The sequence below is a fragment of the Cricetulus griseus genome, assembly GCF_003668045.3.
Source record: "Cricetulus griseus strain 17A/GY chromosome 1 unlocalized genomic scaffold, alternate assembly CriGri-PICRH-1.0 chr1_0, whole genome shotgun sequence".
Classification (NCBI taxonomy): domain Eukaryota; kingdom Metazoa; phylum Chordata; class Mammalia; order Rodentia; family Cricetidae; genus Cricetulus; species Cricetulus griseus.
The window spans coordinates 188157065-188183438 of record NW_023276806.1 but is presented as its reverse complement, the minus strand read 5'-3'; the positions used below and the strand labels follow the sequence as shown (position 1 = coordinate 188183438).

Here is a 26374-nt window from a genome sequence, read left to right as displayed (position 1 = left end):
TTTGCCTCATCTGAAGGGTCTTTCACAAAGGAGAGACATCCTTGTAGGTTTCTTGTGTTCTCCCTCACTGGATCTGCTGGAGAAGATCAGATCATTAGCTATTACTCATGAGAACAGTGATTAATTTCAAAGTTTGAGGAAATGTTAGGACATCCATTACATCCTAAGTCTTAAGGGCATTTCTCCTCAATCATCCTGTGAATTGTTTTGCACAGCTGATAGGTGTGTGTTGGCTGAACTTGATCTGACTGGCGTGAGTGATGGATAGATCTGCAGCTGCTTTATTGTCTTGGTTCAAGTAAAAGCAGGGATTCTGTGTCCTCATTTTTATTGTTTTCCCTGTCTGCTATTGTTCTTTATCCTTGGGTAGGCTTGAGGTGGTACCTTGGACTGTCCCATAGCTCTCCAAATGGTCTTGGCTGGAGGACTCTGCCATCTCTTGTTGGAAGGTGTCAGGGTACTTCTCTCTCTGGCCTCTCTGCCAGGCTATCCTGCTGTACACTTTATCTGCTCTCCTAGCTCATTCAGACTTCATGTTTTCTGGCTGCAGACTGGCCTCCAAGTCCCTTGGTTCTCAGTTCATTAGAGAGGAATCACACCTCGTGCTGTGCTGCTTTGGGTATGTGGCAATGTCTTACAAAGACTTCTGGCAGTTGGCTCTCTGTTTTATTCAATCTCTCTTCCCTAGGGCTCTGGCCCAATGCCCTGGAGCCACAAGCCTGGATACTCAGAGCGATGCATCTCTCTGCATTTAGAACAAGAAACTACTCACTCTGACTTACTATCCTTGGCCCAGTGACCAAGGATATGCAGTGACCTTTTTGTCAGGGTGAATATTTTTTCAGGCAGTCTTGTTGATCCCACATAAACTTCTGGAGTCCTGCAGAGGAAGAGACAGGAAAGCCTGGAGGTACACTGGACATATTCTGAATCCCAATCAGTGTTCCTCCAGCTCTAAACTCCAGCTTCCCCCTGATCCTCAGGGTGTACGAGACAAGTCAAGGCCCAGGCAGTGTTGGTCTGGGCAGCTCACATGCGCACAGCATGCTTTCTCTGTGTTTCCAGGGAGCCACCATTTAGAGCCTGTTTTAGATCCCTGTACAGACCAGGACTTCAATGACCATCCTCATTACAATGTCAATGTAGACTTTGGTCTGTAATGAGCTTGTCCTACGAATCCTTTCCCTTCAAAATGTCAATTTCTTAAAATCTTCTAGGTCCTTAAAACCTTGTCTTTCCTGACCATGGCGCCTTCGCAATATAAAAGGGGAGAGAATAGTTTGGATTGGGCGTGTGTGTGGTAACAGAGAAGGAAAACATTGTCAATATATGAGGGAGACCAGTTCTTTTCTTATTTCAAAAATTTTTATTAGTTTTTCATTTATTTTGCATCCCAACCATTGTAGTTTCCCTCCCTTCCCCCACATCCAATCCTCCTCTGTTTCTGTTTAGAAAGGTGCAGGACTCCCGTGGGTGTCAACAAAGCATGGCAAATCAAGTTGAGGTAAGGCTAAGCTGCTCCTCCCTTTGTATTAAGGCTGGGTGAGGCAACCCAGTATGGGGACTAGGTTCCCCAAAAGCCAGCTCAGAAGTTAGAGACAGGCCCTGACCCCACTGCTAGGAATCCCACAAATAGACCAAGCTACACAACTGTCACACATATGTAGAGGGCCTAAGTCGGTCCCATGCAGGCTCCTTAGCTATCAAGACCAGTTTATTTTATGGCCAAAGAACAAAAATCATAAATAGGAAACCAAAACTCATTCTATGGTGTGGAGAAGTTCCAGAAATTGAGAGGATGGTGCCAGTCACCATAATGTCATGACTGGGACTCTGTCTGGCTTGGTGTTGGGGAATCCACATGGTTATGTCTGATAAACAGAGCTGATTGGAGGTGACACCTGACAGGGCTGTGAACTGTGAAGCTGAGGTATGGCGCACCTCTGCCTGCCTTCCCTCACAGGGCTCTTGCTTCTCTTTCCTTTTCAGCCCTTTTGACCTAGAGTGCTCCCTGCCTTTTCTTGACATGTTAACACATAGTTTACTTATCTTGATTAGTTTCTTTGGTACAATCTTACAGCATGCTATCTATGCTGGCAGAATGCACTGTCAGTGCCTCTGGTATGTTGTTCATCCATGTAGACCAAAACCCTTTGCTAAGTCCCAGTTCATGTCTAAGCAAGGCATGGCTGCTCAGGAGATGGAGTTGTGATGAAGGTGGTTGTCTCCACTGCCCTGCACAGCGAACACTTTTAGCAGGGGTGTGAGTGGTATTGCGCACTCTACATCAGGGCACTGGTATCTGCGGCAACTCTCATGAGAGGCAGTGGCCAGCATGGCAGAGCTTTCCAAATCCATGTGGCAGGCAAGAGCTCTTTCCCTAGAGAGCTTCCTCTAGGAGATGCTTATGAGGTGATTTATTTGTTTTCCCTTTTACTGAAAACAGAATTTTTCCCTCACCAAATAAATCCTGATTATGGTTTTTTTCTTCCTCTACTCCTTCCAGCTCCTCCCCACTTGCCCTCCCATCTGGATCTCTGCCTTTCTGTCTCTCATTAGAAAACAAACAGGGTTCTAAGGGATACAATACAATAAAATGATAACCCTTGTAGCTTCTAGATTGTATAAGATGGCCAACACTGACCTTTTTGTGAGACAAGGTTTCATGTAGTTAATGCTGGCTTCAGATTTTCTATGTATTTAATGGTTACCTTGAACTCTTAGTTCTCCTGCTTCCATCTCCCTGGTGCTAGGATGTTAGGCTTACACTGCCACACTTGGGGGACTGAATGCAGGACTTGGTGCGTGACAGGCAGGCACTCTACCGACTGGGCCCCATCTCCAGCCTCCTGAACCCTCATATACCTTAACTTGTGGAATTTTGCAGCACCCTTCAGAACATGTATTCATTTTCTCTATCTGCATACAAGGGAGCTGAGTCTGAGAGAAACTGAGAGGCTTGGGGGTGACTTAAACTTAGGCCTCTGACCTTCAGCCTTGGGACTCTCCTTCCCTTATATCATACATCTGTATGCACAGCCTTGTTCTTCCCTAGGTGTTATGAGGAGATAAAACAGAAATAAGCTCACGTTCTAGTTGGGATAAGCTGCAAACAACATCCATTAAGACAGTCATTTGAGAGCTGATTGCTCTGTGCTGGTGATTGTGACCTTGAAGTACTCACATGAGAGGACACAGAAATTACAGGCTGCTTTGCAAAGTCTGGGATGCACTGTGGATTGAAGATAAGCTGGGAGAGAATCAAGGTCATATACCTTGCCCAAATTCTGGAAGCCCTGCAAACAGCCAGAGTTATTTGTTGGTAATACTGAGCTGGAAGAGATCCTTGAGCCCTGCTGCCTGAGGAAGCGCCAGGGCTGCAGTACCCGATGTGGAATTAGCTGATAATGAATAGCAATCCCAAACTGAGGAGGTCACTGTGTCTTTTGAAAAGACAAGAGTGATGAGCCTGCGTAGCTCTGAAGGTGTACTCTGAAGGCGCATTTCATCTTCCCGGACAGTGGTGTGCGAGCTTGCTGAGGACATCATGAGAAGGTTTCTGAGCCCTTTTAAACATAACCTAGAAGGAACATCAAATGATAAGAGTGAATCTCTCACTACAAGGTAGTAGCACATAGCCAGAGGCAGGAATTGAAGAGCTACTTCTGAGAGCAATGCTCCAATGCGTTGGCTTGGAGAGGCACATGCATGAAGACAGTTCTTCTAAGCGGTGGCCAACAGGACTCCCAGGAGACAACCAGTAATGAATTCAAGGAGTATCGGCACTGCAGAATGAGACTAGTTCAGTCTGTGAGGACATCCCAGCAGGCAGACAGCGAATAGGCAGAGCACCATCTAGGTTACCGTGTCTGCTATTGGGTCAAAGCCTGAGGGGTCTGGAATCTAGGATTGAGCTTCCAGTGGTTCAGTGGGGCCACATATCCAGTCATCTTTGATAATATCTGGAGGGTCCAGATATTATCAAATTAGCAGAGTCCTCAGCTTGGAGGAACAGGTGACTTACAGGGTCATCACAGTCTGCTTCTAGTCAAGGAGAGTACGATGGCCCATTTATCAGGACTGTGCTTGGAGGGCCATAGTGCTGGCTCCACCTCAGCTCCAGGGTGCACTTGACTGTGTATTATATATGACTATCCTCCGAGCCAAGCAACTGCCTGCTTGGTGAGTTTAGTGGCTCCCCCTTGCAAAAAGGATTATCCAAGCTGGACTTTCAGGACCAGGGGCAACTACAGTACTGAGAAGTAGACTCTCTCCCTTAGTAGTGGCTGGTCATTTACATATCTGCTTAGGTGTCTCCAAGCAGGAACAGGTTTCATGGACCCACCAATGTGCCTGCCTCACAGGTTGCCACTTCATGAGCCCTCCCCACATCCAGAAGGAATGGTAAGAGGCCCGATCTTGTGAGGGTCATGTGGGGTAATCAACAGCTGCTTTGGTTTTAAGATGACAGTGGCGCGGGAGGAGACTCCCAGATCTCTAAGCATGAATGACCACTAGTGAGAGTTTCCTCATGTTTCCACACAGAGGTATCTAGGCGTATGCAAACAGAGCCCTGCACGTCTACTTGTGTATGTATGCCTGGTACCTCTTGTCCCCTTTAACACCATCAATGTAGCATATTTTACATGCTGTTCTATACCTTGCTCCGTGTTTGACTTAATCTATCTTGTAAGGCTTTTCAGGCCGTTTTATGAAGCGCTCTGTCTCTTTTAAATTGGCTACACAGCCTTCCCTTGTGTGGATATTCCATAATCTATTTAATCAGTCTTCTATTGATGGAAACTCAGCTTATTCTTTTAAGCAGAGTGGCAATGAATAACCTTGTACATATGTCATTTCACACCTGTGAGATTGCATCTCTTAGATAAATTGCTAAAAGTGGAATTTCTGGGTCAAGTTGAGCCTTTGTAATTCTGAGAGATGTTGATGAATTGATCCCCAGAGAGGTTGAACAAATTTACAAAATTCATACTGCAACAGCGTCAGCCTGTGACAGTCTTGTTTTCCCCACACCGAGACCACTCAGGGTGCTACCAAGGCTTTGGTCAGAATGATACTTTCAAATGGCATCTCACTGCAGATTTAACATAGGATTCCCTTATACTGAGTGTTTGTGAACATCTCATGCACTTAAGAGACAGTTCTACTTCCAAGAATAATCCATTCATCTCCTTGGATCATTTTAAAATAGGGCTGATTTGTGTTCTTTTCTATAAATTTGCAGGCGCTTCATATTTGAGGCACGTTGGTCTTTTTTCTATGACATACATTGCAAATATTTCCCTTTACTTCTCTCTTCGTTTGCTTATGTCATGTTTGGCTCTGTGAAATTTTGTATTTTACTGTAGTCATTTTTATGGATTTTCTTTTATGGATTTTGGAGTATAAATGACAAAAGGCTTTTTACTCACTTCTGGTTGGTTTTTGTTGACTTCACACAAACCTATACATACCTGGGAAGGAGGGATGTCAACTGAAGAATTGCCCCCATCAAACTGACCTGTGGACATGTCTATGGGGCATTTTCTTGATTGCTAAATGATGATGGAGGGTCCAGTCCACTGAGAATGGTGCCATCCCTAGGCAGGTGGGCCTGGGATGTTTAAGAAAAGTAACTGGCCCGGCTGGTGGTGGCACACATATTTAATCCCAGCACTCGAGAGACAGAGGCGGGCAGATCACTGACTTTGAGGCCAGCCTGCTCTACAAAGCAAATTCCAGCATGGCTAGGGCTACACAGAGAAACCCTGTCTTGGAAAAAAAACAAAAAGAAAAAAGAAAAGAAAGAAACGTGACTGAGTAAATCAGTAGGCAGCATTCCTCATTCCTCAGTGGTTTCTGCTCCACCCTCTGCCTTGGATCATTGCCTCAGCTGACCTGTAAGCCACATAAACCCTTTCCTCCCCAAATAGTTTTTGGTTATAGTGTTTATCACAGCAGCAGAAAGCCAACCAGAATACTCTCCAAGGCTCAGAAAGATTTTCTCATTGCTTCTGGTACTTTTTGACTTGATTTTTTTCCCCTCTAAGAAATGTTTGATGCATTCAGAGTCTATTTTGGTTTGAGTTACATAGTGTGCACTCAGTTTTATTTATTCCCAGAGGGTTGCCCAGTTTTCTGAACACCATTAATTGAAGAATCCATCTTTTTTCCCTCTGTTGAGAATCCCACTGTTAGTGTAAATCCCATGTGCTTTGCGCTGAGCTGGATTATATGAACTCTGTATTCCCATCTAACTATGGTGCTTACCCCCTGAGCAGGAGGGAGGGTCAGGGTTCTGTTGGAGAGGGGAGAGGCAGAGGGCGTCAGATGCGCAGGGTGATGAATGGAGGACTGTTCTCTTGGAAAGGGGACCTACATGCTGTTGCTTGTCAGAGAGAGTGGGGAGGGAGAGACAGACAGACAGAGTAACAGATACAGACACACACAGAGACACAGACAGATACAGAGACACACAGAGTCTAGACAGACATAGAGAGAGAGAGAGAGAGCGAGCATGAGCAAGTGAGAGAGATCAATTTCATGGAGCAAATGAAGCCAAAACTATTCACATAATCTATCTCTTTTAAGGAAAAAAATATAAGCAATTAAATTCTCCAGTGCTCACCACCCAAAGCTTCTTCCATTTCATCACTCAATCCCTACCATGGTCTCTTTCCCCTCAAATCTGTCCTCTATTTCCCAACCTTTCTGTCCCCACTTCCAGCCTCTGTATGGAACCATTTCCACTCTTGGCTCTGCTTCCTAGAGCCTGAGTCCCTGGAGGAAGCTTCCTTGTCAGGATACATGGCACCAGTTCTGCTCATCCCAGTGGCTGGAGTGGCTCCCTCAGGTCTTGCAAAAGGAGATTAGAGGCAGCTGTCTACTTTCCTGCCCTGTTTCTGTGTGTGCTGGCTGCTGATCCCAGTGGAGCTCGGAGGAAGCTAAGGAGCCCATGAGCTGGAGGAATCGTGCTCTTTGGGAAGTGTTGAGCTGTCTTTGGGTGAACAATTAGTTACGTCACCATGATAAGCTGGTCCTCTCCACTCACCTAGCCTGAGTGTCTGGGGTGTATTCTATTAGGTTAGGGGTTTGGGGACTCATTAGTAGTTGGGGGTTTGGGGACCCATGTTCAACTACCGAATATCATTGTTATAGGTCAAGGATGAGTCCTACGTCTTACTTTTCTGGGTATGCCAAGCATCAAACTATATTTGATGCTGTGTTCTGCCTTTGTGTCTGGGAACATCTTAGGCAAAGGTAAGGGGGTAGGTTCAAGATCACTGATGTAATTGATGTTCAGGGGGCTGGAAATTGGGGCCAGTAAGTTTGGTCCTTAGGCCAAGAGCAGGTTGTAGGATGCAGCCAACATTAGGGTATGAAGAAAGGTGCCCTGAGTTGGGACTGGGGGTGAGGAAAGAGGCTGAGAAGAAGCTGAGCATCTGCACACCAGGCAAGAAGATAGACTGATGGGAGAGGCTGTATCATGGGTTATTTATCTCTAGTTAAACCAGGCCAGGTTCACCAGACTGATAGCTGGGAAACCGGCATAGGACTGATCCAGACCCCATGAACGTGGGTGTCAGTGAGGAGGCCTCAGAAATCTATGGGGCCTGTTGTAGTAGATCAGTACTTATCCCTAGAATAGGAATGGACTTTGGGATCCCATTCCACATAGAGAGATACTCCCTGAGCCTAGACACATGGGGGTGGGGCTAGGCCCTATCCTAAAGGATATGACAGACTCTGAAGACCCCACTGGAAGGCCTCACCCTCCCTGGGGAGCAGAAAGGGTGTGGGATAGGTAGGATGTTATTGGGGTCAGGGGAGGAGGGGTAGGGAGAGGGAAATGGGATTGACATTTAAAACAATCTTGTTTCTAATTTAAATAAAAAATAGAAACAAAAAAACAAAAACAAAAACAAAAACAAAACAAAACCAGGCCAGGTATGTACTGGCTGCATGGCATATCTTAAAGGAAATTCTTGGTGTCAGATTTGTTGGATAAACCTATGTCCTCTGTGGGGCTGTGGAGGTAGCAGCAGTCATTATGGAATGCCTGCCACATGCCAGGTGCTAAGCGCTTCATCCGTGTTAACTCATTATATTTTCACAATATCTCTCTCTCTCTCTCTCTCTCTCTATATATATATATATATATATATATATATATATTATATATATATATATATATATATATATCTCAAGGGGTAGATGATACTTATGTCCCTGTCCTTCAAAGTGAAGACACTTAGGTATTGAGGGTTTCATTAATTTGACCAAAATTACAAAGTCTCGAGGCCAGAGTCTAAGTCCAGGCAAGCTGCTCCACGTATCAGGCTCTTGTCTGTGTAACATGGCTATTGCCATGATAGAGAACAAGTGAGTAAGTCAGTATTCTTAGTGTTATTTTTGTTTCTTAATACAACCGGGCAACCGGGACAAATGACTGCATTAACACTTTTAATCTACCCACTTAAACGTGAACATAATTTATTTTGTGAGTAGCGATATAAAGAAAAACATCATTTATCTATCCAGTCTTTTCCTAGCATTTACCTTCTATTCAGTTTAAAACCAAGGCATCCAGTGGGCAAGAGCGAAGCAATAACTTGGGTTTGTTTCTCATGTACAGCCCAGCTCCTCCCAATTTTGGCCCAAATGTATAAGATGCTCCTGTACACACATACCTTCCCTCTCTGAATTACTTAGTACAAAGGCAAATCACTACTGCATAACTCATCTTCCTGTTTATACAAAAAGTGAAAACCCCAGTCCTCTCGACTCCCCCACAGTCCATAGCTGAAAGCAAGTTTTCATCCAGCTATTTGGAAACACCATTTTAATGCTATTTGTTCATTCAGCTGTTTGGAAACACCTGGGAAACACCCAATTTCCATTTAGCTTCCCCTGGCCTTCTTATGGAGATGCACAGCAGAGGGAGGCAAAAATCCCTGGTGGATGAAGATGGTCCTGGCTTCTCTCATCAGATCTTGACCTCACACCCAGAGGCTGGAGGGAACAGTGGAGTTGCCCCTCTCCAGGCATCTGTAGTTCTGGTGACTCATGAACAATCATTTCATTCCTGTCTGCAGAAGCCAGGATGACAAATCCCCAACCTTCTTTATCTTCTTGCATCCCTCCCCTTTGGAACGACCACCTCACGTGGAATTCTTAATGTAAAGGAAATGAATGCTTCCCTCTGGCCCAGGAGCTGGGGATTCTTATCGGAAGTGACATGGAAAAAGTATCAGACCGGCCTCCCCTCCCCCCTCAGGCCCATCCCTTCTCACTCCTGCCTGCCTCCATCACTGTCTCCCCATCTCCAGATCTGTCTCCACTTCTAGCCCCTGGAGAGAAAGCATGAGCTCATTGTTTTCCATGAAAAACCAGATCTGGTCTCCTTCTCGCCTCGTTTGTCTGTCAGAGCCCAGAGATGGATGATCCTTCCAGCAGCTAAAAGTGCTCATGGGGGAGCTGCAGACTCCGTGCTGGGTGTCTGTGAGCTGCTGGGGAGGGCGCCATGGTTAGGGCAGTGGCAGCTTGCAGTCCTGAACTTTCTGGAAGGTTATTAGGGGTGTGATGGGAATGCAGGAGCAGATTATTTACTACACCCCAAGTGGCAATTGAAAGCCATACCTCACCTTCTTATTCTTTCCTACGTAGTGTATCTCAGGCTAGAAAATACACGAGCCAAACAGAGAACAGGAGGCCAGAAGCTATCAGGGTTGATGGGGCAATCACAGTGACAGCTCATTCTTCAATTACTTTTGTGAGGAAGTGACTATAAATGACATTAAAAATTGTCTCATTTAAAACCTAGAAAAGGACTCAGAAGATGGGAAAAAATGATACCTAGAATCCAGGAATGAAGAAGTCAGTGTTAAAAAGGTCACACTTTGCACCAAAATTGAGGCGACCTTTAGTGCAGAAGTTGCAGAATGTTAGATGCTGTGATCTTGAGTCAGGGCAGAGTGTCTTTAGGAAGAAAAGACTGGTGAGCAGCGGAGGGAGAGGCTGGAGGAATGGAAACCGCAGACTGTGGTGCTATCTGTTGCCATGAGAGAGGTAGAGTTGGTCACCTTCCTTTTTGTTTACTAGTTGGAATGCTGGTGCCTAGATGAAGTGGAGGAACAGGAGATGTCATGTAATTCGTGTCGCCATCCCTGGTAAAGGGGTATCTAGAATGGTTCAGAGACAGTGGTGCAGTTCAAGGTGCTCGGACCCATGTTCAGAGTTTCAAGACTAACAGATCCCAGGAACACAGACCAGAAGCCATAGGCAGGGAGCTCTGGAAAGTCATCCAAAGGGGCTATTAAGCATATGGTAGAGGAACCACTCAGCCAGGAGCCAAGATGCTGAGAGTTCAAAGGAAATGTGCCATATTGCCTTAGTTTCCTTTTGGGGCCTAGTTCTTAGCTATGTTGTTCAGGGTGAGAGTTTTGTAAGGCAAGGTCTCTCATGATGATGACGAAGGTGAGGAAATAGGCTGGGCCAAGGCAAGTCAGGAGGCAGACTCACAGAAGACTGAGCAATTACATGCAGAGAACTTTCTTATAACGGATGGCTTTCTGCTTGCATTGGGACATTGTGCGTGCTTGGGCAGAGCTCCCCTCAAGCCCACTGTGTCGGGGAGATGTTAGCAGTGGCTTGGATGAGAATTGGGATGGCTTGCTGATAGAGCTTGTGGGAGTAATTGCTAATTTGTAGAATGACAAGATCATGATCCAAAAATTCCTTCAGGGGCTGGAACAAATAGAAGATTCTACACTGTGCTAATAAACTGAAATATAAAAAAAACCCAAAACACAACAACAAAATTCCCAAAGACTGTTGCAGGAACATAGGTAGGATTTGAGTCAGTTTAGGTTATTGTAGAAAATTGCCTGACATATCCCTTGGGATGATCAACTCTGTGATAAGACTATCCACAAGTCTAGGAAGAATCCAAACCAAACCCTTTCCTCACCAAGTTACTTTTGGTCATGTTATTTATCACAATAGAATGCAACTAGGACACCAAGGCTCAATAAAGACTCTATAATTGCTTCTTCTTGTACATTTTGGCTAGATCTTTTGTTTTTCTCAAAGAAATATTTCATCATCTTTGTAGCGAGAGCACCTAGACTGGGGAGCCCATGGTCATGTAGCTTACACAAATCTGACTGAATGTGGGGATGGTTGCCAGTGTTCTATATGACACTGGGGGAGATTCTCATCCATAGGCTGGGACTTCAAAGTGACCAGTGTTTTGATGGGTTTTGCATATGTTTGGGAGAACTTGGGACTCTTCAGTTGGAAGGAATGGAGACGAAGGGGTTGGGTGGGGTATGAGAGTTGTTTTCAAATATTTATAGACTATTTTAAGAGCAGGATACATGTCTCCAGAGGCATAACTAATAAATGATGAGAGCTTTTATTGAATGCTCACTGTGGAGCAGATTTTACATGGGCTATCTCATTTATTCCTCATCAGTCTTAAGAGCAGAATACCATAAATATCTGCATTCTGCCGATGAAGAAATGGAAGCTCAGAAAGGTTGACCAGTTGTTCCAAAGGTTCCCATTGTCCTGCAAATGGAGACTGGAATGTGGTTGAGATTCTGACATGGAGTTGATGCTTTCAGTGTCTTGCCTTCTGTACCTGTGTATTGCTTCAGTGCTAGCCTCGCTCAGGCTGTGAGGGGAACTATGGAAGCAAACATTTCATCTTTCTCAAATATAAGAGCAGTGGAGTCTGTATATGCTGCAAATCCACATAAATGGAAATGTTTTGCTTTATATGAAAAGCACCTTGGTGGCACACACCTTTAATCCTAGCACTGGGGAGGCAGAGGCAGGAAGATCTCTGTGAGTTCGAGGCCAGCCTGGGCTACAGAGTGAGTGCCAGGATAGGCTCCAAAGCCACAGTGAAACCCTGTCTCAAAAAACCAAAATAAAATAAAATAAAATAAAAAAGCACCATGGAGCCTTGGAAGGTCCCCACTCTCCTTCAGAAGATCTTGATTTCCCCCATTTCTTTTCATGTGTGAGTGCTGTGTGGTGCTCAGTAATGTGTCTGGTAGGTTAGAATCCCAGCTTTACTACCTGATATTTGTGTGTTGAGCAGGGTATCTCTTTAAGCTTCTGTTAATTCATCTATGAAAGTGCCTGACTTTTGTTCTTTATGCAGTACAAAAACCAGAAAGCATTTGGTAAGCAACAGCTGACAGGGAATAAGTATAAATGTGCCAAACACCAACTTGACCATTAATATCAATAAGCAGGAGGAGTCTTTATTGGCTGCTCATTGTGAATAGAGGATATACACTCCTCTATCTTAAAGCTCTTACTAGATTTAGAAATACATTTTTCTTATACAAATAGCTGTTCTACATTGCTTCCTCATAGCAGAGAGTAGACCAGGCTAAATGAAGGTGTGTGCAGGGCCTGGAATGTGGCAGCAGGAGGGCTGGGACATGATGGTTTTGGAAAATGAAATTCTGCATGTGCAGTCAGAAGGACTCCTGAACACTACTCATAACCAACACTAATGTAACACAGGATGGAAAGGAATTCAATATTTAGGATTCAGTCTATGTTGTGCATACAAAACCACATTAAAAGGCCATACTGATACCACAAGCTCCAAACTAAAGCTTGTAAAAATGGAACGCTTGAAAAACATCAAAAGCAAAGATGCAGCAAATACTTTTCCTTGATAAGAAGAGAACAGTCAGGCTGGGCTGGCAGCACCTGGAAGCGCTGCAAATCTTTCATTGCAGAACATCTGGGAGGAGCAGGAGGTGCTGAAGAGAAGGCATGGGAGAGGTGGCAGGGATGTTTCTTGTGATGAGCTTCTGTGGAGAGTCTCTCCTTAAGTAGAGTTCTTGCCAACATTCCTAGCTGGTTGTCAAAAGTGGGCCATGCCCACTTCCTCCATCTGTTTCTGTGGAGCTGGGCTGATGGAGATGTGTGGGATCTACAGGGTTCCTGATCCCTTGGAGTCACTCTGGTTCGCTGCCTGCTCTTTTAATCATCTCCAATCTCAAACCTCTAACCTTCTGAACTATGCTCCCTTGTCTGCTTCTAAAGAATCCAACAGAATGCTCATGTATTTAAGAAATGGCTTTCCTAATCTGCTGGATAAAATCCCACTACTTCTTAGCCCTGATAACATGTAATGTAATTTTTTTCCTTTGAGAAAATACTCTTTAAAGAAGAGATGAAGGCTGAATCTTAAGTTCTGATTCTTTTCTTCTTCTTCTTCTCTCTCTCTCTCTCTCTCTCTCATTCATTCTTTCTCTTCTCTTCTTTTTTGCTGTCTTCTCCTTCTGTTTTGTTGCCATTGACTTTTCATCTTTTCCATATGCTCTTTCTACTTTCTAATTAATCTGTCTTTATTAAGAGCAGGGTGCTAGTCAGGCCCTGGGCTAGAAAACTGACTGAGAACTGTCAGCCCAGTTTGAGAGACAGCGAGAGTGAACTGTGTGGGGCTATGCCATGGCCAGTGACAGGCCTGGCCTCTGGGAAGTTCAGATGTCCTGGGCTACACGGGGACATGGAGACAAGCTGCTACCTTACCCTACTCTGTCCATTCCCTATCCTTTGTCAGTTGATGTAATGAATTCCTTCATTTGTAAAACTGTGGCTGTCTTACTATCCCTTGTTTCTAGGCAAACTCCCACCAAGCAGGAGCCAGTATAGTGGAGTCTGGAGATACAGTTTAAATCTGGCCACCTCCTGACTGCTAGAGGGCACTCAGGGATGGAACTTCATCTATCCAAGTACCCACTTTGTTCTTCAGGAAAACAGGATGTATATGGCCATATTTTCCTCATTGAGTTTGTGAGATGACATGGGATGTCAACATGGGATAACAACAGACTAACTAACCTATGCTAGGTATGGAATACATCCTTTTATTATTAACAACAAAAAAAAGAACTTTGGGGGCTGAGGATATAGCTCAGTTAGTAAATTGCTTCCCTTGCATTGTGCTGGATCCCAGGATCCAAGTGAAAGCTGCCAAGCCCAGAAGTGTGCACTTGTAATCGTGGCGTTGGGGAGGTGGAGACAGGAGAATCCATGAGACTTGCTGGCCAGTGGTATAGCTGGATTAGTGAGCTCCAGGTTCAGATCTGGAGAGACCCTGTCTCAAAAACGCAGGTGGGAAGTGGTTAAGGAAGAAACCCAACATTGACCCCTGTCCTCTACACACCCACCCGTGCACCTATATAATGTTTGTCATTTGATACCCTTTATTGGAGAACCCTTTGATGAGCACATAGACTAGCCCTGATCATAGCCAATGCTCTACTCTTCCATCCCTCCCTTTCTGTCCCTGTTCTTCATGAAGGGAACAGGGAGACATGGAAAAGTTGCCCCTCAGAGCTCCTTCTCTGCCAGCTTCCTATATCATAGTGTGACAGTTGATAAACCATAGCATAATTCTCTAAATGCTATTCTGTGTCTTGGTAGTGCCATATTTGAGTAGCCTGGCCTTGTCTCCTTCAAACAATCTTAGGGCCAGCACTGATAACACTTTCTTATTTATTGAGTTCTTGCTATGTGCAGGGATGACACTCAGGACTGACGTGAGTTTTGACATGCATGCCTTGGGTCTTAAAGGAAGGATATACAGTAGAGAATGAGTAGACCCATCTTTTTCCATTCCTAGTTCCCAGTACTCCCTTTGCTATTGAAGACTTAGAGGCAAGGGATGAGGTAGGGAGAGTGTAGAGTAGAGACTCACACTAATAGGAAGGAGAGTGGTGTTTTCTAGAAGAGGCTAGAGCTAGGGAAGTGCTGGTGGAAGAGAGGAAAGAGGAAGAGGTGTGAGCCCCTGGGTCCCTCCAAGCCAGCCTGCACTTTCAGCCTCAAACCCCCAAGCTGCTTAACCACCCCAGGCTGAACTGCTCCCCCCTCACTTCCAGTTGAGTTCAGACTCTGGGAGGTGCTTTCAGGAGCTGAAAGTGGGACCAGTGAGAGGTTGGGTGCTTGTTTTCTGTCGCTTCAACCTGGCTAGGATGCTTTGTCCACACGGTCACCTTCTGCAGGTTCTGGTTCCAGTGACCCTCTGCCCCTCAAGTCCCAGGTTCTGCTAGTTCTTTTGTTGCTAGTCATGGACATCTTTTACTACCCTCTTCTGCTGCTCTAAACTGATTTTTGAGTGCACCACGGTGTCGTGTTGTTTCTCACAGGCATGATGTTGTAAGCATATCTCTAGAGTTTATTCATTTTTTAAAAGATTTTATTTATTTATTATGTATACAACATTCTGCTTCCATGTATATCTGCACACCAGAAGAGGGCAGCAGATCTCATAATGGATGGTTGTGAGCCACCATGTGGTTGCTGGGAATTGAACTCAGGACCTCTGGAAGAGCAGTCGGTGCTCTTAACCTCTGAGCCATCTCTCCAGCTCGAGTTTATTCATTTTTACATAACTCAAGTTTCACACTTTTAGAGCACTGCTTTGTTTGCCTCTTCATTTGTGTGCATTTGATTATTTCAGATCCCTCATGTGAGTTGGGTCATGTGATGTTTGGTTCTTCCATATAGCCATACATGCTGACATCTCCTTTTAAAGGCTGAATAGCATTTTTTAAAAATGGACCATTCATCCATCCATGGACCTTTAGATTAATTCCTTCTTGCTGTTGTGAATGATGTAATAATTGCCGGAGAATGGATGTCTCTTCGAGATACAGACTGTAATTCTTTTGGATATTGATTAGTTGGTCCTATGATAGTTCCATTTTAAAGTTTTTTGGGACCCTCCATACTTCCTTCCATAGTGACTGTACCAATTTATATTTATAGTATGCAAGGGTTTCGATTTCCATTCCTCTCACTACATAGCCCTGGCTGACTGGGAACTCAGAGATCCTCCTGCCTCTGCCTCCTGAGTGTGAGAATTAAATGCATGAGCCACCACACCTAGCTGACTGTCTCTTTCTTCCCTAACACTTTTATTTTTTGGTAGTAGCCATTTGAACAGGTGTACGATGACATTTCATCATGGTTTTGATGTGCATTTCTCCCAGTGGTTTGTGACACTCAGCCTTTTCATGCACCTGGTCATTGTTTAAATACCTTCTTTGGTGAAATGTCACTTAAGTCTTTGCCCATTTTAAAATAAGATTTTTGTTTTGGTGCGTGCATGCATGTTTGTGTGTGCCTGTGGGGTGTGCCTGTGGGGTGTGTGTGTGTGTGTGTGTGTGTGTGTGTGTGTGTGTGTGTGTGTGTGTTTGAGTTAAATTGTCCTTTAAAAAATTCTCTTCAGTCTTCTGTTAGAGTATTTAGTGTCTGGCCTATAGGTAGGAAGACCACGAGAGAAGTCACAGGGGTGAGGTAGGGACTAGGGAACTGCACTTTGGACCTCATTGGCCAGGGTGTCCCTCAGTTGGGACTTTCTAAGGGCCTTGGAGTCTCTGCGATGAAACTCAAGTGGTGGTGAAGGTATCTTTGCCCCCCTTTTCTGGCGAGGTTCTCTCTCAGCCGGCTTCTTGCCTTGCAGATAGCCCCTCTGCAACACTCACTGCAGGGAAACCTGTCTGTAGCCAGGAGCTCATGTTCTGGGCTCACGTATTGGGTACCCAGATGGTGCCTGTATTTATGAAAGCCCAGCACACTGGCAGGACCTGCAGACACATGGATAAATATTTTGCCTTTCTTTTTAGGCAATATTTGAATCTTTCCTATTTAATTGCTGTCAAAGGCAGGAAGCTTAGCAATCCCGGAGGCAAAGCAAACAGTGAGGGCTCCTGGGGGCTGTTCCTGCTGCTCCAGCCTGGCTCTTTGGCCACCACCTGCATGGCTTGGACCTTGATTTCTTGCTCTTGCTGAGTGTCATGAGGCCTTTCCTCTTCCTGGCTAAGTGAGCTGCAGGTGGAGAGGCCATGGGGTCAACAGCTCATTTCAGTTCTCCTGTAACCTAGAGCAATTTGTTGGGTTTGTGTTGAGGCTAAGAGAATGTGACCTCAGCTAAGAAATCAGGCACTTTTCTCAGACATGAGTGACAAGCACCAATCTCATAATCTCGAATGGCATCTGGTTTTGTGCTCCAAGGCTGGGTCCAGAGAAGATTTTGTTTGATTTTAAAATTATTGCATGTAGGGTTACAGTTAGGTTATGTAGCGTTTTTTTGTTATGCAGATTAGATCAGGGCAGCCCCACTGTCAGGGGAGCTCCCAGCCTTGCCCACTAGAATGCAGCATTTGACAGACAGCAGCTGGCTTTAGGCACCCAGGTACTCCAAAAAGTTCCGTTATGCGGACCACAACCTACCCCACTGTAACTACTCAACCCATTGCTGGGAATTCTTATTTTAACCTTCTGTGTTTTATATCTGCTTCTGGTCTTTCTTTCCTGTTTCTTCACCTCAGCAAGAAGAAAGCCCCATTGACCTACATTTGCCACTGATCTGTGATCAGTGTGGCTAACTTCCGCCTCATGTGACTGAGAAGCCTCTTCTGGTTCAGAGAGTGTGAACGCTATGTAGCCTCTCAGAGTTCTGTAACAATCACCTCCTTTTAGCCATCACACTTTTAATTTGCCCCAATTATTTTAATCCCTTGCCTGTAATAAATACAGCTGGGGCTCTGTACGTTGTGGCCTTCCAAAGGGTGCCTTGTGGTAGCCATGCCTGTCTCCAAAGTGTATGGTATTGGTGTGTGCCCTGTGCTAGATTCAGAAGAGATAAAGATGGGTGGGTGAGACAGTGCCCCTGCCCTTGAGAAACACAAGAGGAAGGGTGAGGCTTGCAAGCAGATAAGTCCCAGCCAATGGTGTCTTTCCGTCATGAGAACGGAGAGAAGGAGGTGCAAGCTCAGCACCCAGCATCAGTGCTGCCCTGACAAAGGGAAGCTTTGCCTGGAAGTCACCATGTGAGTGTCCTCTCAGGACCAGCCAGTGTCATCAGATTCCTCTGATAGAGTATGTGATCATATTTTCTTTGTATGACATATGACATGCGGGCATAGGGGGTGGCTGAGCGGAGGGAGGTTTCGGGTAGACAACCCTGAGTTCTTATCCTGTCACTGAGTTGTTTTTCCCCACCACTTCCTTACCAATTGTAAAATAGGGAGACAGTGGTAATAGTTTAACCTACTCAGTGAGGTCATACAGTGGATTAAATGGAGTATTATCTGTATTGGAGTTTTGGGGATATGAGCAGAAGCCAGAAATCGGCTCCAGGTGTGTTAAAAATGGCTCTCTCTTCAGGGAGCTTGGTCTCAGTTGTTTATACCAGAGTGTTCTCTATACATCTCCATGTGTGCTGTGACATATGTAAGGTTGGAAAGGACATAACTGTGCTGTTAGCTGAGCTAGTTTAGTTTAGTTTATTTTTGTAATGTATCATCTAATAATGGGGACATGTTCTGAAAAATCTGTTCATAGGAGATTTTGATTCACTTTGTGAATTTTATAGAGTGTGTGTTTACATGAACTAAGATCTCCACGACATCAGACATCAGCAGGTGCTGTTGTTTTAAGGGACCCCTATCCTGTCTGTGGCCTGGCTTTGGCTGAAGCACTATGTTCCATATGACTTTATTAGGACAACTGCCATGGATAAAATGAGTCTAGAGAAGAAAGATAAGATCCCAGGGACATTTTTGAAGTAAGGTAGATAGAACTTGATGACCATGAAAGAAGGGTCTCCCAGGGAGGAGGTGGCTTTAGGGTTGATGTTATAGATGGGGGTATGTGATGCTTTTAATAGACATTATGTAATGGGAGTGCAGGCATGTGGGGTGGATTTGAGTTGAGGCAACGGGAATTGTCTGGTAGGTATGTTTTCTAGACCAGTCAAGAGAGGCGGGCAGGGCAAGGTGTAAGGAGGTGTGTTGTGGAGGTGGTGAGGGATGCCAGGGCATGTAGGTTGATTCAGAGATAGAGAGACTGAAAACTCAAGGTACAGGGAAAGAGGGTATGACAGTCTCCAGAACTTGGTCTCCAGATAGAGGGCGTCCTGTTAGAGGAATGTCCGACAATAACTGGCAACTGGGCAGTTGTCCAAATATGATTTACAATAAGGCATCAGTTTCACAAGGCTTTCCGTAAATTATTGCACTCCACCAATTGCCAGGTTCCCTGCTGACAGTGGGCCAGGGGTCAAACAATTCAATCAGGTGCCACCAGTTATAAATTGAAAATCAGTGGGGTGCAAAATGGATTACCATCAAAATCCATTCAGGTGAAAAACCAAATTTCAAAACCCCTAACCTTTAAAAACCACCCCTTCCTGATTCTTCACAATGCTCTGACACTAAGTTTTTAATATCCTCCAGATAAGCAAACATCAATAGAATCCTCAGCAGGTTGAAAGTGAGGATCGAAGCTGTCCTAGCCAGCCTTCCTTTGGAAAGTTGCAAATGTGGGAGGTTCTTGAATTAATGCCTTGAAATTCTGTTGGATTCCAAAAGAGCAGTCCTTAAACTTAGGCAAGAACCACCTGGAAGGCTTTAGTGTTTTAGCCAGGCTCTAGCTTGGAGTTTCTGTGTATCTGAGGTTACATGCAAGAAGATCCCTTTCTAGCAAGTTCCTGTGGGATTCTCATACTACTGGCCCAGGGGCCACCTTTAAGAAACTCTGCCCTAAGATGTAAGAAAAGTTTGGTAACTTGATTACACAGCAAGTTGATTAATAGTGACTTTAAATTTTTCTTTTACTTTCCCCCCTTGCCTTTTCTTCTTTCAAACCCTCTCATATACCCCTCTTTACTCTCTTTAAAATTTGTGGCCTATTTTCTCATTAATTGCTGTTACATGCATGTATGTGTATGTAGATACATTTATATTCCTAAATATAACCTTCTCAGTCTGAATAATGCTATTTGTATGTGTATTTAGGGCCGTCCATTTGGTATTGGATAACTAATTCATGTGCTCTTCCATGAGTAAGACTTTCTCCCATGCTCAGCACTCCTCAGTTGTTTACAGTTCTTTGTGTAGGTTGAGACTTTGTGGTCTTTCCCCCATCCATTTTTGCATATCTATTGTTGTTGTCTTTGTTCAGCTCATGTTGCTGAAACTATATGGGTGTGGCTTCTGAAATTACTGGGAGACATGGTCTCACAGCAAACTTCCCGATCCTTTGGCTCTTACAGATCTTTCTTCCCTGTCTTCCAAAATATCCTGAGCCTTAGACGTGGAAGATGTTTTGTAGATGTATCTATTTGGGCTGGGATCTACAACCCTGTATTTTGATCCATTGTAGTTTTCTGTAATGGTCTCTGTTTCAAAGCAAAGTTTACTTGATCAGGGGTGAGGACCATACTTACATGTGGAGATAAGGACAATATTTAGAATGTAGCTAGATCAAGTACTGAGGCCAGGGTCTCAAGAAACCTGAGAAGAGAATGGTTCAAAGAGAATTAGATTGATTTGAAAGTTTTGTGTTCAGAGGATGGAAAGAAAAAAAAGGAAGGTAGCCTTCCATTCCTGTCACGTTCTAGAAGACTGGGTGCTGGAAGCACAGACAGTATCAGCAGGGCTGAAGTAAGCTCACTGGCCTGTGTGGAAACTTAAATTTATTGGATTGCAAATTCCTTTTTTTCCTAATTAAAAATTTTCATTTGTTTTACATCCTGACTGCAGCTTCCCCTCTGCCCTCCAACCATTCTCTCCTCCACCTCACGTTTGCCCCCCTCCCCAGTGCACCCCTCCTCCACCTCTGTTCAGAAAGAGGCAGGCCTCCCACAGGTGCCAACAAAGCAAAGCCTATCAAGTTGAGGTAGGACTGATATCCTTGTATTGAGGCTGGGCAAAGCAACCCAGTATGAGGAATAGGTTCCCAAGAGTCAGACAAAGCATTAGGGACAGGCACCACTCTCACTGCCAGGAGCCCCATTAGTAGATCAAGCCATACAACCCTCACACAAATGCAGAGGGCCTAGGCTGGTCCCATGCAGACTCCCTAACCATCAACCCATAGTCTGTGAGCTCTGATGAGCAGGCCAGTTGCTTCTGTGGGTTCCCTTGTGATGACCCTAACACTCCCTGGCTTGTACAATCCTTCCTCCCTCTCTTCTATAGGATTCCCTGAGCTTGGCCCAATGCTTGGCTGTGGATCTTGGCACTGGTTCCATCAGTCACTGGATAAAGGCTCTCTGATGACAATTGGGGTAAATCTGATTACAGGAGATGGCCAGTTCAAGACTATTTCCCATTTTCTATTCTACAGGTTGAGTGTAACTGGGTTTATGTTGAGGTCTTTGAAACACTTGGACTTGAATTTTGTTTAGGGCAGCAGATATGGATGTATTTGCATTCATCTACTGCCAGCATTCAGTTATGCCAGCACCATTTGTTGAAGATGCTTCCTGCCCCCATTGTATAATTTTGGCTTCTTTGTCAAAAATCAGATTTTCATAGGTATGTGGGTTTATGTCAGGGTCTTTGACTTGATTCCATTTATCCACCTGTCTGTTTTTATGCCAATACCATGCTGTTTTTATTACTGTAGCTCTGTAGTATTTATTACTGTAGCTCTGTAGTAGAGCCTGAAACCAATGATGATGATCCCTCCCAAAGTTCCTTTGTTGTACAGGATTGTTTTGGCTACCCTGGGTTTTTTGTTTTTCCATATGAAGTTGAGTATTATTCTTTCAAGGTCTGTAAAGAACAAATTCCTCTTTTATTTTTTTAAAGATCTATTTACATATGACTGCTCCATCTTCATGTATGCCTTTATGCCAGAAGAGGGCATCAGATCCCACTAGAGATGGTTGTGAGCCATCATGTGGTTGCTGGGAATTGAACTCAGGACCTCTGAAAGAGCAGTCAGTGCTTTTAACCTCCAGCCCCTGCAAATTCGTCTTTTAACTTGAAGGTGTGTGTGTGTGTGTGTGTGTGTGTGTGTGTGTGTGTGTGTGTGTGTGTGTGTGTGTGTAGTTGTATGTTCATGTGCATAGGGAGGCAAGAGGACACCCTAAGTATTGTTGATAAATATTGTTCTTCAGGTGCAATCAGCCTTTTTAAACTTTGAAATTTGCTTTTCCTTAGGCTCAGCAAACATGATCACTACTTTTTGAAAAAGCTTCTAGTAGTCCAAATTTTGATTCTTCTACTCTATGCATGATCCTAGAAACACATTTTCCTAAGTCAGTGCCATCTGATTGTAGACTTACTCTCTTGTTCTTTCTGGGTCAAGCTTATTGGCCATATAAACATGTCTCTTTCTTCAAGATGGATGTGTGGATCCCAGGATGCAGAAGAGGCGCTCACTCATTCACAGTTGGTTTTCTATTTCTTTCTTTCAGGTGAAATTGAGAGATGCACGTATATCAAGTACCACTACTCCTCAGCAACCATCCCCAGGAACCTCACATTCAACATCACGAAGACCATTCGCCAGGATGAGTGGCACGCCCTGCGTAAGTACAGCTGCATCTCTTTGGCTGTAACTGTGCTATCATGTCACTTGGAGGGCTTGGGGGAAGGGGATTGTATATACCTTCTGAGATCTCTGAACACTGGCATGGATCTACTATCTATGATGGCCCACGTCTGTGGGTCAGAATTGCCTGAGTTGGTTTCCATTGCATCGTAGATTTGTGGAGTTTGTTTTAGATTTCAAAAGACCAAGCCAACCAAACAAAACTCAAACCACTATCAGTTAGACAGTGATCTTAATTCGTTCTTTGGATAGGCATCTGAAATTTCACCTAACCTATGGGATCTGCTCTTGGGATTTCACTCCAGCACATCTCCAAGTTGCTTGAAATATTATTGTGGCAACCAGCTAGTCCCCTGTGTTGTTATTTGTAAAGGGTGAGGCATGCTCATGGGTTCAGGGTGTACCTAGGGGATCTGCACCTAGGTGGAGGTCATTAAGCGGGAGGGCTGTCTCTGCTTACAAGCTTCTGTGTGCCTTTGAATGATAGCAGTTGGCTCATGAGTGATCACTCAGCAAAGAACTAAATATCTATGCCTATTGGTTTGGGAATTTCTAGTCTAGTGATCCTTAGAGACTTGCATTACAATGGGAGAGTGACTTAATGAGCAAACAGAGATGGTTAGCTATTTTTACACTTCTTCTCCATGGGAATCCATTGCCTCTTGGTGGCAAGAGAGTTCCACTTACTGCTGGCCCCATTCCTAATGTTGACCTATCCATCCTGTGAGGAAGCATGCGTACTTCTGTTGGGTTTGCTATCTCTTCTTCCTACATCATTTTTTCACCCAACATCCAAAGGATCCGGCTCAGTTTATAGCTACATAGTCATGAGAATTCTTTTATCACACTCCGATAGCTAAACTCCCTTAGCTGATGAACTCTGAAGAAGAAGACAGTTCTTTAGGCTAGAACGTTCTTCCTGTCTTCATTGTTATCTTTTTGCCTGGTTATTATTAAATGCATGGAGCCCCACAGGGTGTAGTCCACTTTTTAACTTGATTCTAAGCATCCACAGCTTGGAGTGGGGAATGGAGAGACGAAAGAGTGGAAGTAATATTAAAACAGAACATTCACTGGTCTCATGGGGAAAGCATACAAAAAACGGTGCCCAGATGATGGCTTCTCAATGCTTCTGGTCAGCAATGATGGAGCAGGTGCCACAGGATGACCCTGCAAGCCATACTGTTGTCACTTTGGAGGCACTAAGTAGCATGTGGGGATAAAGAGCTAATGTTCAAAGAGTGTTCCCATGTGCTACCCATTGAGTTAAGTATATCACATACATATTTAATTTTTCTGTGAGATTGGCCTTAGAGACTCTAGTAGTCAGGGTTATTAATTTCTTTTAGATGGTTGGCATGGAAGACTCCAAATATAGAAATATGTGGTGATAATTTCTGATTTTTCACAATGCACCAGTCTAGTATAGTCACTTAAAGGGATGTTCAAGGTGCATAAGTCTTGTTGATTAGCTGAATGAGTATAATAGATTCTGGGATTCATAATAAGATTCAGAATGTAAGAGGAAAAAAATTACTGACATTTCCGATTGAAATGGACTCCCTCTGTCTTAAGTTCCCGAGTTTCTCTACACACCAGACATGTACTGGGTATCAAGGCCATGGGGAGCTCTTTTAAGGAGCTAGAGTCTGGGGGGTGGAGAAGGGTGGGGTTGAAGAGAGGCATTCACAAAGCAAATAATTACAAGGCAATGTGATAATTACAGCATAGTAGAATTGCTTCAAGCAATTAAAATAGTTTGTGGGTTTTTTTTTTCAGCTAGAAGGAGAATGATTTCAGTGTAAATTGCAGATACTTCAAGGGAAAGCCTGGTGAACTCCATTGGCTGTGACCAGGGTAGATGTCTGGAGTTGCAAGAGATTTTCCATCATGCCATCCTTGGAAGAACGCCACATGGCATGATCCAAGAGAGAGAGAGCTTTGTGGGGGTCCTCTTTGAGCTCTGTGTGTCTCCAGGGTGCTCATTCTCCAACTGTAGTGCTGTTGGGTTCTGAAAAATCTAGCAGGCAGCTTCTGTAGCCAAGCAGTGTGCCCGACTTCTATTTTTAACGTATCAAAGCCATTTCGACGATTGATAAACCCAAGGTCTCTAGCCCATGGTGGTGGGTGAAGTTGATGCTCCCCTTTGGTGACGGATTCATTTGCCTCTTTCATGAAGTTGCCTAATGGGCTATTAAGCTGGCAGAGAGCATTTGCCGTGCCTGACATCTATGACAGCTATTTTAAGCCAGAGGGCGAGTGAGCATCTGTCACAATTGAAGTTGGTCCTAAGCCAAACTGGCAATGCTGGCATGATGGGGAGGCATGGTCTGTGTCCATGTTAATTTTCAGAGGTTGTATTTTGATGACATGAGGTAGGAAATCGGCACATAAACGTCTTTTGAAATATAGTGGAAGAAATTAAACATTAGGAAACTCATGTGCTCAGCTCTGAAAAATGTTCAGAGACCCCCACCCCCAACATGATTTCTGGGGCCAGGGCCCAGTGATAGAGCACTTACCTAACCAATATATTCAAGCCCCAGTATTTAACCCTACAACTGGAAAAATAAAACCCACACCAATTTCTTAATATCATTGTATGCTTTAATAATCTAAAGGGGGAAAAATAAATTAACCTGGCTATCATTTTGAAGTTTGACCTTAATACTTTATGCTTTGTAGGTTTTCTCAGTTTTTTTTTTCTTAGAGAAAGAAATAGGATTGGGGGGTTGTAATCTGTTTCTTATGAAATAACAAGACAAACATTTGAACTTTGATTCACTTTGGGTCATACACTTTTCATTGGGAATTTGCATGTGGCCAGATCACTGACCCCTGTTACAGGAAAGAAAAAAAAATAGCTTTCAAGTAAGAAAAGGCACAATTTGGCTTAAAGCTATATTACACATTTTGAAAAGTTAACCCAACAAATGCAAAGCTTAACTGTAGGGCTCTCAGCTCTCCCATCTCATGGTTGTATGAATGGGAGGTAAAAGGATAAAATGACCCATAGGGCACTATGTTTCCAGATCCCAGTGTGTAAAATGCTTGCCCCATGGGTTAAGGGCTGGCATACATGGGCACAAGGGAGGGGAGCAGAGGTGTGGCCTTTATGTTCTAGTGTTCTGGGTGAGTTGTGACAATGCTCTGACCTGGATGGCAAGGGTTAGTGAGGTCTCATGGGCGTCTTTTCCCCCATTATCAGGAGGGATGGCAGAATTCCTTCTAGAGCTGCAATCCGTGTCCTTGGTCCACTTAAGCCTGACTGTCCTTCAATGTTGTCAGCTCGATTTATCCAGCCCAGGTGGGTAGCAGGGGTGAGGCAGCTGCCTCTGTAGACTGTGGGTGTTCTGTCTTCCTCAGTCAGATCTCCTGCCATTTCCAGGCCTGGAGCAGGACAGGACAGTGTCACTGACCATCAAGGAGGGGACAGTGGCCTCAGGAGATGAACTTAGCAAATGCCACTGTTTGGATCACTTGTCTTTTTTAATAATCTGTACATGACAGAATCTGATTACCAGTGGCCAGGGGAAGCTGGCTGGCACTGCTGTGGCATTGTAGTGTTTCTTCTCCCTCCTCTTACTAGAAGACACCCCTGTGGGTTTTTCACAACCCGTAATTCAGTCTGAGGGGCAACACTTGTATAGTGAATCTGTGTCCTCAGGTAATCCACCCCCACCCATAACCCCAAAGGCCACCCCAAATGGCTCTACCTTTGTTCTTCCTGTTATTATGTCCTCTGACCCGTCTTGTCTGCAGAGACATGACCCTGCACATTTGCTCAGGGGCTGGCAAGGGTAGATGGATGGGTGGGGGTGGTGGTGTCTCTGAGGGACCTGAAACAGGACCCAGGAGCAGGGTTGGGCTGGCAGAGGTATTGTGACAGGAGCTGCTGGACAGACACTTGCCTGAGAGGTAAGAAGGTTGACCATCCTGGTTCTGACTTCCTGATCATCCTGGCAGGGACTCAGTGGACAGCTGTGTC

At 44.5% G+C, this 26374-nt stretch overlaps 1 protein-coding gene across 1 annotated transcript in view; it reads left to right on the top strand.

Moving 5' to 3' along the window:
- The window catches only part of Tmem178b (transmembrane protein 178B), a 385192-nt gene that overhangs the window by 112508 nt on the left and 246310 nt on the right, over positions 1–26374 (top strand). The window contains exon 2 of the mRNA XM_027391532.2: positions 22250–22363. Within this exon, the coding sequence (XP_027247333.1) occupies positions 22250–22363 (114 nt within the window). The remainder of the gene's footprint in view (positions 1–22249; positions 22364–26374) is intronic.